This window comes from Brachyhypopomus gauderio, chromosome 1, assembly GCF_052324685.1.
Source record: "Brachyhypopomus gauderio isolate BG-103 chromosome 1, BGAUD_0.2, whole genome shotgun sequence".
Lineage (NCBI taxonomy): Eukaryota > Metazoa > Chordata > Actinopteri > Gymnotiformes > Hypopomidae > Brachyhypopomus > Brachyhypopomus gauderio.
The window spans coordinates 29,041,912-29,052,847 of record NC_135211.1 but is presented as its reverse complement, the minus strand read 5'-3'; the positions used below and the strand labels follow the sequence as shown (position 1 = coordinate 29,052,847).

The 10,936-nt window shown below is 45.0% G+C and overlaps 1 protein-coding gene and 1 long non-coding RNA gene across 5 annotated transcripts in view; one reads left to right on the top strand and one right to left on the bottom strand.

The window, feature by feature from the left end:
• Window positions 1-905: 905 nt before the first annotated feature.
• Window positions 906-10,936, top strand: part of arhgef10la (Rho guanine nucleotide exchange factor (GEF) 10-like a) — a 91,612-nt gene continuing 81,581 nt past the window's right edge. For 2 of the 3 annotated variants that reach the window (XM_077007709.1, XM_077007707.1), the window contains exons 1-3: window positions 906-1,190; window positions 6,872-7,299; window positions 8,133-8,160. In XM_077007709.1, the coding sequence (XP_076863824.1) occupies window positions 6,876-7,299; window positions 8,133-8,160 (452 nt within the window). In that variant the 5' untranslated portion in view covers window positions 906-1,190; window positions 6,872-6,875. Of the gene's footprint in view, window positions 1,191-2,169; window positions 2,482-6,871; window positions 7,300-8,132; window positions 8,161-10,936 lie in introns of those variants that run through there. The other variant, XM_077007708.1, reaches the window with a different exon arrangement.
• Window positions 5,632-6,914, bottom strand: LOC143516104 (uncharacterized). Of its 2 annotated transcripts, none has more exons than XR_013131565.1 (3): window positions 6,776-6,914; window positions 6,489-6,660; window positions 5,632-6,144 (listed from the first exon to the last, which is right to left on the bottom strand). It is a non-coding gene; the product is annotated as an uncharacterized LOC143516104 (long non-coding RNA). The 2 variants fall into 2 exon arrangements; XR_013131567.1 differs by having other exon boundaries at window positions 6,515-6,660.

Sequence of the window (10,936 nt, the reverse complement as noted above, 5' to 3'; positions counted from 1 at the left end):
TGCTGTCTTGTTTAAGATAATGGAATGAACAGGAGAGAGGTGAATTGTCATCATTTTACTTTGTACTGAGTGTAATTTGTTTAATGTGTTTTAATAAATTCTCTCCAAAAAGTAAATGCTGGACTCTGAATGTAAACACTCTTCCCCAGGTACTGATTAACAGTGAAGTTTATAATCTAAGAAGGTTTCTTAATGGATTTTGAATAGGCGGATTTAAGCCAAGAGAATGAACCACAAAAGCCATTCTGATCTTTTAATGTTGTGTCCTGAATCAGCTGTTGCCCTCTCATGAAAGCTGTCAGATTTTTACTCTTTTGCTAAATGTACAAAATCTCCAGTCTTACACTACAGAGAACAGAATCCTGTTACAGTAGCCTATAGCTAAAAAAGTAATGCTGAAAGTATTTTAAAATCACAACAATATAAATTCTGTGTTACTAAATGTACCTATTGGATCTCTGGACTAAAATCATCTACAGTCTGTGGTGATGGGTACACAGGTCCAGTGCTGTAGTCACTTAGCTAATTCTGTTTCCCTCTCAGCAGAGCATTGAGATGGCGTAATCTGTAGAGTTGCCAAACAAACTCTCCTCTCCCCCCCCCCCCCCCCTCTCTCTCTCTCTCTCTCTCTCTCTCTCTCTCTCTCTCTCTCCCTCCCTCTCTGTCTCCCCACTACCCCTTATTCTGTTTTCCCCTTAGCCCCCATAGTCCCCGCCCCCACACTCCATTGTTATTGGACAAAGAGTCTTCCCGCAGCAGCTCTGTGATTGGTGGAGCCCAGCAGAAGGCTGTTGCCTCTGCCCAGTGGGGCTGTTAAGTGTTGAGCAGCAGAGCAGGGAGGCTGAGAGGAGAGGAGAGGGGAGGGGAGGGGAGGGGCCAAGCAGGAGGGAGGGGCTGGAGGATGACTCGTTCTGCCTGCGAGAGTGACACGAGGAGGAGGAGCCGTGGACTGGTGCGTGGTGCGGCAGGGAGCTCGCGGGCTATGGGAAAGTAAACAGCTCGCGCGACTTTTTTGCAAGCAGTCTTGGAGCCCTGCAGGAGCAAGCGGCGGGAGACGAGGGGAGAATGAGCATGTGTTCTGGGAGACTGGCGGCTACATAGCAGGAAGTCCAGGAGAGGTCGTTGGAGTTAAAGTCTCTCTTGGGAGGTGCAGAAGCTTTTCCGCTGGAAGTGGTGCTGGAGATAAGAAGGTGAGTACCGCTGTCTACTGTCCGGTGGCTTTCCCACACACACACACACACACACACACACACACACACACACACACACACACACACACACACACACACACACACACACACACACACACACTGTCTGGTTCTCTTTGCCAGGCCTGATTGCAACAAAAGGGTCCCATGAAAAGGGGGTCGTGGAGGGAGAAAGGGTGGGTGGGAGGTGGAGGAGAGGAGAGGAGAGAAGAGGAGAGATTTTGTCCAGGGTAAAGACAGGAAGCTGAGGGACCTCACAAAGACAGATGCTAAAGATGTCCAAAGTGTCTTTTAAAACATCAGAAGTCAGAAAACAGAGGTTTCTGCAGCTGGAAGGGTTCCTTGAGCAGTTGAGTAAGTGTCTTCTTATATTTACTTATTTATTAAATTATATATATTAAAAGGCCAATCTGACCTTGTTTGGGCCTCAGTTCACATGTGGACACCCTGCTGTGTGCCTGAACGTGGTGGGCACCACTTTCCCTCCAATACGCCAACAACATAAAAAGGACCTTTTAACTTTCCCCATTTTCTCTCCAGTGTCATTAGCAGTCAACGCATGTCTGGGGCAAAGATCCATTACAAACGCAGCCTGTCACATCCCCCTACACACTACCCCCAACATCCCACCCTGGCCATGGCCTACAGGCCCTTTCACTCCCATATAAGGAAGAACAACAGGTTGTGGGTGCTGAAGAACGTCTCTCCTGTACACTGATCCAAGATCAGTTTCAGAGTTTCCCTTGAAGTGGTTGGATTTGGATAAAGTGGGTCAGAATCAGGGTGGAAGGGTCAGCTCTGCTTGTAAAGGGTGTGTACCAACCTTGTTGTGATCAGAGGAACCTCCTGTGAAATCTGATATTGGATATTGGGTGGAGCTTGTAGTGTTTGTGTAACAGCTGTGATCCTACATTTTAGCATGTAGGATACGGGGTGATTGTCTTGACAAGTCTTTGGTTTAAACATACTCTTCTTTCAACTCGTTTAGCTGCCTCAGATTTGGAGTAAGTCACAAACAGGTTCATTTGTCGGCTACCTGCCTCATAAAGAGGCGTGATCTTCCAAACAGGTTTGACACAACTAGGTGTGAATTGCTAGGCGTCATTATCCAACAGTCTGTGTACTAGGAGCATCTGTGGATCAGAATCCAGGTTAACGCACATCGGCGTATCGGCTTTAACCCACGGGCCTTTAAACCCTGCCATGATTACGCTGGGTGCTGTGTCATCGGCACCCTGATCAGACAGGAACGAGTGGAACGAGAGCAGAGCAGGTGAGACTGGTGTACCTGTTAGTAGTGGCGATCCCTATGTGATGGTTAGCACTGAGCTGCAGTCATTTGTGCTCTGTGTTTGGTGCCAAAGTAACCCAAACGAGCAGATATTCTCTCACTCGGTTTCGTTACCTGCTTAATACAGGAAAGAAGAAGCCATGTTGTGATTTATGCAGCTGTTACTTGTCAACCTTTGCTAAGCAGTCTAGAGCACACAGTAGCTCTACCAATATACACAGGACTTTAACATGCAGTGTCTCGCCATGGCTACAGGAGAACGTGTGCCTTAATAAACCATCTGTGCATGTCTGAGCAGAGAAACATCACTGCTGAGACAGCACAGCTTGTGTGTGTGTGTGTGTGTGTGTGTGTGTGTGTGTGTGTGTATGTGTGTGTGTGTGTGTGTGTGTGAGAGAGAGAGAGAGAGAGAGAGAGAAAGAGAGAGAGAGAGAGAGAGAGAGAGAGAGAGAGAGAGAGAGAGAGTGTGTGTGCGCATAAATCACTGTTTCTATGGAGTCTCATTTTCAGTAGTCTCTACCCAGTGTGTAAAGTGAACCCATACGTCTTTGTCTGCTCCATTTTCTGGTTACATATAATGCTCAACATTTACTAAGCAGGCGGTTACATGCGTTAGAAAATGTTATCCGTATAGCAAAGCCCTAACCTATGTGATTTCAGGGCGTGCGTATTTCTGTGCTGGGTGTGTTGTGTTTATAGCAGGGTAACTGAAGTGGTGCTGATATAGCAGAAGAGATGATGGTGGTACACCACCCTTCCACTAGGGGGTGGATTGGAGCCACTGTGTTAGTTATTCAACTCCACACTTCCTGCCAATATAACTAAACAAAGCCGCTCAAGGGATCCTGCCCCTCCCTCCATAGATATGTGTGCCTACTCTTCTCTACCCTGCTACACACAGCGGGAGTGTGTTGAAATGGTTACTTGCTGATTACAGAACTCAGGATACACTCACTGGTGTTTTACTCCACAGTGCTGCTATTTTAGTGATAACTATCAGTATGAGAACACAGTTCTCAAAATGTTCTCAAAATAAATTTTTGACAGCATCCTTAAATACAGAGTTCATCATAGATTCTGTTTAGAAGATACCCTTGAAAAGAAGAATCAATTAAAATGTTAAGCCATCATCAAGGCACGTGACATCAAAAACATCACTGTTTATTGTTTTGTTTTATTATTTATTATGGTTGAGAGTATTGTATGCTTTCTTTCATGATGATTCCAGTAGCCCCACCCCCACCCCCATCCCATCTCAGCAGAACATAAGTACTTCTCTGTGGGTAACTGCCACTCTAGCTGACCCCCCCAGGACATTCCTGTGTCGTAACCCACCAGCATCAGGCCTCCACTGGTTCCCACTGATGAGTCATATTGATGCGGTGGGGGCACAGAAGGGACTGTAGCTTTTGTATGAGGAAAGAGGGTCTTTTCCATAATTCAGATCTAAGCCTCACCCACGCGGCATCGCAGAGCTGAGGCCCTGTGTTCTGGGACAGCCAGTACGCCATACACACACCCCTAACCCCTCCGCAAAAACGTTCGGATGTGTAAGGGTATTTTTCCCCCAGAACCACAGTGCATAATTACATAAAATATGTTACGCTGAATAAACCTTAATTATTTATGTTGGTGTACTTCACTCTTGCGATGTCCCACACCAGGTATGCTGTCTCAGTGTCAAAGACGTCCTTGAGCGATTCATTTCTTGCCCTCAGACTAAATACAGGTAACTGTCCTGCCTGTGTTCTTACTCTGACACAAATGCCTGGGGGTTCAGCCAATTACACACAGACACAGGGAGAGAATGAAAGTGACGCTTCATTCTCAAAGTAAAGTTGTTTTTTAAACTGGCAGCACAGTCCATTTGATCCGTTCTCCACTTGTAAACACGTGTCCCACATCACAGGCCCCTACCCTCTTGACCTGTGGTCCAATGACCAGCCTGGCATTCTCGGTGACCAACGCAGAAACAATGCTTTGCGAGTGCGTCCCAAGGTTGCGTCCACAAGAGCGCCATTGTGTGTGGCCGTGTGTCGAGTGGGCCGCTCGGATTGACTGGGTTTGCATTACGCTGTACTGGACGCTGGGGCAGCTGCAAAAGGGTATGAGGCATGGCCCATTGCATTATGGGTCGGAGCTTGTGTTGCTCCAACACCTTTGTTTCAGTATTAACCCCTTAGATTCCAAGACCTAGTTCATACAGTAACTACTGTATGAGGTTTAATGTAATATGAAATCTACTGCCTTAACCTCAGTAGCTTCATAGTACACACAGAGGTCACTGAAACGTATCAACCATCTTTCTGCTGTTATTAGCAGTTGTGGACGAATCGATAGCAAATAAAAGTTGACATGGCATGTAATAGCATGTTTTTGAGATGCTGATGTAAATCACGTATTTTTCACAGAATTCTCCGTTACGTTGGCTGTTCAGTCCTTGCTGCTTGTTCAGTCTTTGCGTTTCACACTTGGGTGTCCACTGAATCCTGCTGGAACATGTAATGTTTGTGTGGACATGACTGGTTTAGGATTAGGACTGCACGCGACATTCTCTCTCAAGGTTTTCTAATGCGTATGTAACAAAGAAAACTTTGTCAAGAACAACAGTAGTATAAAGACAGGCCAGTAAACATCCAACCAGACTCCCTCAGACATTACCTGAAATGTTTGGTTCCCTAAAAACATGGCCATTTGTTGGCCATTCTGCTTCTGGTCATTGTGTCCTCAGCAGTAAGTTCTGAGTATGTGCTGCTTGTGGTCCACAGCCCTGATCACAGCCCCATAAGCTGTGATGTCAACCCCCAAGCGACAGCAGGAATAGTACTAATGCAGCCAAGAATGTCCTGGCAAAGGAAATAGTTGTGAGTTAATCAAAATATGAAGCAGATGTATGAGGAAACTCTTTTCAGATTCCTGCCACAGATGTCCAAACACTGACTGTGTCAGATTATCTGGTTCCTTTGACACCAATATAGATATGACGAGTAATAAAATGACAAATATTATGCTTCATGTGGATGCACGTTTTATTATTTTGAAGTTGCATGATATAAAAATATGTTGCTTTAATACCCGTTGTACAGTGCACAACAGAATTCGGAAAACATAATCTAACTGTGAATTCTTGCTGATATGCAAAACACAGATTTAAATCTCTTCGGCAAATTGGCAACTTCAAAGTTCTCATTAGTGCTGTATGCAAATTATAAAAACAAGATAATTTATAAATCAGAACCTCTGTTGTCAAGCACATCAGACCAGCAGATCACAGACCAGCAGAATCAAGCTTAGCAAGCCTATATGGATTCTTTGAACATTTTTCATTTTTGCAGTGTGAAAGAGTGACTTTTCCTCTCTCTCCCTCTCATGACTAGATGGTAGTGATGGTAGTGTATTGTGCAGTATTAGCACATCAAGTTCACCAAGCTGTTGCAAAGACACTGTGAACCCATAAGGGACTATACTGGACAGAAGGTGGCTAATTCCTGTTAACATTAGCTAGTGATGTCTTTGACTGTATGGAAACTGCAGGAGACAGTTTGATTTCCTGACTGGTATCTTCTCTTCAGCCATGTGTGATTATGCTGGAATGGCCTTGAATGTTCATCCTTCTTTATCCTGGCACACATACTGGTTGGGGACCTGCGTCAGAGGTCACCAGCTATGACAGATCTCAATATGTGATGATAATCCACATTATCACACAAAAATAATATAAATTATTTGTGCTCCTATAGGCTTATATATCTGCAGATATTTTTATGGAGCTTACAGACAGTAAACAGTTTTCTTCTAAAATGTTAGGAAACATTTTTTTCCCCCACTTACATTCAATGTGGTCCCCCCAATTGTGCAGTTATTTATATTGTAAAGAACCAGTTTTGCACCACATGATTATTTTTTGGAGTATTATTTTAAGCAGATGCTGATAAAACAATACCTGAAAGAAAAAAAAGAAAGTCATCGTGTCTGACAGCATGTCATACCAGGGCTGTACGAGACGTGACATCACCTGCCAGGGAATTTCCTCTTAATCATCATCATCATCATCATGAAAAGAAGGCTGCTCCAGTACCAACAAGCCACACGTCATACACAGTTATGCACGCGTCACTGACACCAAACAGTGGAATGATGGCTCGGTGGTGAACGGTGCCACTGCAGGGAAGAGGGGAGAGTTCATCATTAACGCTGGAGGAAGCTTTGGCCAGTAGCTGTAAATACCAGTGGCTGTGTGATTTCTAGAAGGAGGTAGTTTGCTTGGTTGACTAACAAAACTTCTCTTTCTCCTTCTTGACGTGGAAAGGTGATCCAATCCGATGGCATTCTGAGGATGTGTGTAACCTTCATTTTTGTTTGTTTCTGCGAGGTCTATGTCTGCAGCTGCGTCCGGCGAGCATGCGCAGGGGGTTCGGCACGATGAAGAAGCGGAGGAAGAAGAGCACGGGGAGAGGTTTGAGTTTGACGACAGCGATGAAGATATAAGCACACCGCAAACACATCCTGCCCAATCAGCGCTTGAGACGGCTCGACCCGAGAGTTCCCCACATGAGACCGCTCCACCCGAGATGGCTCCACCCAAGAGTTCCCCACTCGAGACGGCTCCACCCAAGAGTTCCCCACCCGAGACGGCTCCACCCAAGAGTTCTCTACCCGAGACAGCTCCACCTGAAACGGCTCCACCTGAAACGGCTCCACCTGAGACCGCTCCACCCAAGACTGCTCTACCTGCTCCACCCCTGAACGTGGACAGTGAGCCTCAAAAGAATACATGGCAGCAATCCACTGCACTTGAAGGTATGACGACAGGAAAGGAAAGCAGAAAAAAAGATTGATTATTATTCAAGAGTTGTGAAGAGATTTCGGCTAGTGGAGATACAGGCCAAACCAGATTTTCAATAAAGCCTTTTCTAAAGGTCACGATTGAGCATAGAGGATATTTAGTGGTGATATACCTGCTTTAGTAGTTGGCCAGCACTAACCTGTTGCATAATACTAGTATGAATGAGACTATGAGATCAATCCCTCCGCCAATATGAGTTTATATCCCTAACACAAATAACACAACACAGCTTATGTGGTCAAATTCCTTTTAAACTGCAATGGAACAGTTAAATAAAGGAAGAGAGAATTAAGATGAAGGTTAAATAAAGTAAACAGAGGTTCTGAATAAGAGCTATTTTTAAGGACTTCCGTAATTCCTTGAGGAAAGTCTCCTTCGTATCCTGTTTCCTTTCACAAACGTTGGAATGGTTAACGTTTATATTAACCGCCGCAGATGAAATGGTGGAACGATGTCTCATAAATACTGTGTGATGCACGTCAAGCGTTCTCAATATTTACTATCAGTGAAGACGATCACAGTTGCCTCATTTGTCACATTATTAAAAGGACAAAGACACCATGATAACAAAAGTGTATATAATTAAAAATTATTTTGAACAGTTTGATTTTAACCTTGAAGGCCTTAAGATTAACTGTGGACATGGGAGGATGTTTGTAAAGCATGTCTTTGTATTCATATCTGAGGATATCCTACATATCAGTATGATCATACTTTGGAAGTGTTATAATTGCAATTTAAGTTATGACTGCAATTAATCTATTATGTTTATTATTTTTCCTTTTAGGTGTGGCATCATATGAGAGCCCAAATCAGTAAGTAATCAGACTTTTTAGACCTTTTTGTAAGTTCGCATTCTGTCTACTAGCGCCATCTGTTGGCTGTTGTGAAGAACGCACCCTCAGATCTCCATACGCCAAACCCCGGAGCCTCAGACTAAAGTCTCAGGCAGCCTCAGACCTCCCACACACCTCTCATGGTTCTACGTTAATCAAATGAATGGTTTTTGACCACAGCACACAGGTCTCCACTGAACTGGAATCCTGTCTACTGCAGCTAGGCCTGCACTCGTGGGAGGAGAATATTGTAATAAGAGGCTTCAGTCTTCAATCCTGTCCACAGATGGAGCTTTTGTTCTTCTGCACCGTGGTGCTGCTGATATGTGTCCTGTACGCCTCCCTGGAGATCCTCACTGCCAGAAAATCATACACCCCACGGAACCTTCCAGAAAGGTTGTTGTTTGGGGAGGTTCCCTCCAAACAACAAGACCTGCGTCACTGTATGACCAGCGATGACAACAATGATATCTAGAAAATAATAGAAAACAATAGAAATATCTATTACTTGTGCTCATTTAGTCTTATACTGGCAGATATACTGTACATAGTTATGATTATTCAAACCCTGTTACTATGCTGAAACATTTTCTTACTCCATTATTTGTGTCTTGGGACACAGCAGATGCTAATCGTAGGTACTACCAGCTCCTCCCCGCCTGTATGTCGGGGAACTGTGGTAAGGAGCATGAAGCAGTTGCTCTGTATGAAGCAGTTTTTCAACCCTCGTCTTTACTGTTGGCTGTGGATTCATCTCAGGCTGGATGTGGGACAGCGGGTGTGTTGTGATGAGCAGACCCCGTTGTTCCTGAGGGCTTTCCTGTGCTATGGAGCAGAGCTCCTCTTAGCTGCGCCATTTCTGCTGAGTGTACGTTTCCACAGTGAGGTGTTGGTGCTGGCCTGCTGGGGCCCTCGGGAGCCTTCGGGAGCCTTCGGGAGCTCTTGGGAGCGTTTCCCAGTGACACCTGGTGTGTCAGCGCTCTGCTCCGCTCCGTAATGCTCATGCACTGAGTCTGAATGCCAAGAGCAGGTTTGGTTGCGTTTTTAATGAAGAGCTTAAGCAGGTTAAATTACAGGTTTATATGAACCACCATGATTAACCATTTTTTAACATTTGTGAACATCAGAAGGCTTCCACTTGTCAATAACACATTTCAGGCACAGGAAACAATTTATTTTCTGTGCCATACTTGCTGCTAGCTTTGCGAACAGGATCACAGTGCAGCGCTTAAAGGGTTAACAGTCACCTGGGATGACCACACCCATCTGTAGAAGACCAAACCCCTGCCAACTCTCCCACATTGTCAAAATGATTTTCAGGCTGGATTTGGTCAAAGGGATTTTATTTTATTTTCTTAAAAAAGGAGTGTAGAAAGTCTTTAGTGAAGAGCAAAGCCTAGATCAGCTGTGCGTTCTGGTGCCAGACCCCCTGGAGGTGTCTCCACACAACCGTGACACTGTAACTTTGTCACGTGTTAGCAAAATGTTCACAAGAGCAAAGAGGAGAGGCGGGTAATCGCCACAAACACACTACGTCACTCCCAGCATTCAACCTGCGGGCTAGATCAGATGTAGAAGGAGGTGGATTAGCATGGAACACAGCCAGAGCTGAAACAAAAGCATCTTTGCTGTTTTTCTCTCTGGATCTCTGTGAATGCCTGTGTGTGTGTGTGTGTGTGTGTGTGTGTGTGTGTGTGTGTGTGTGTGTGTGTGTGTGTGTGTGTGTGTGTGTGTGTGCGTGTGCGTGTGCACTTATATTATATGTGTGTAGTAAGTCCTCTGGTGTACATTGCTCAAGACATTCTTATTTGCATTCTTCTGCACACAACCTGCTTTTCCCCATTGTAAATGGGGGCCTTTGGGAAAATCTCTTCCAGCCTTTTAAAATGCTCTTGTGTTCCAGGTTCTAACACCTATACAATTGCTCTTTGCCATCTGATACACTAAGATTGACTTTTATCTAGAACCCATCTCAGAGCACCCTGATCTAGAACCCATCTAAGATTGCCCATATCTAGAACCCATCTAAGATTACCCTTATCTGGGCAATACGGTAGCTTGGTGGTTAGCACGTTTGCCTCTCAGCACTGGGGTCTTGGGTTCAAGTCCCTATCTGAGTGGAGTTTCCATGTTCTCCCCGTGTCTGTGTGGGTTTCCACCAGGGTCTCTGGTTTCCTCCCACAGTCCAAAGACATAGAGGTTAGGTAAATTGGTATTCCCTGACATATTCTCCCTGAGTGTGTCTGTGTGTCTTCATGTTCAATAAAAAGCAGTTGTCTGAGTGTGTGTGCATGAATGTGTGTGTGCTTGTATGCCCAGTGGTGGATGGTGCTCTGTCACTAGGGTCTGTCCTCTCTCCCCTTCCTGCACCCCATTCAGTCCCCCAGGGGGCTGTGGCTTCCGGTAGAGAGTACGCTGTGCGCAATTGGCTGCCGCTTCTCGCCAGTGTGTGATTGGTAGTGTGAGTTGTACCGGTGTTAAAATTGTAAATTGTAAAGACCTCGAGTATCTAGAAAGGCGGTATATGTTGAACATTCATTCATTCATTATCTAGAACGCATCTTATCTCACCATTGTCTAGAACCCTCGATTTGCAGCTTGCTATTTTCACAGCTTTCATCACCGTGTTTGACGACATATCTGGGAACTAAAGTCTTTACATAAGAAGCAGGAAGTTTGCAACGTGATTTACTGAAAATTGTTTCGTATGAAGTCACTGCAGCGCAGGCTATGGACTCTGAAGCTTTGTTCCCTC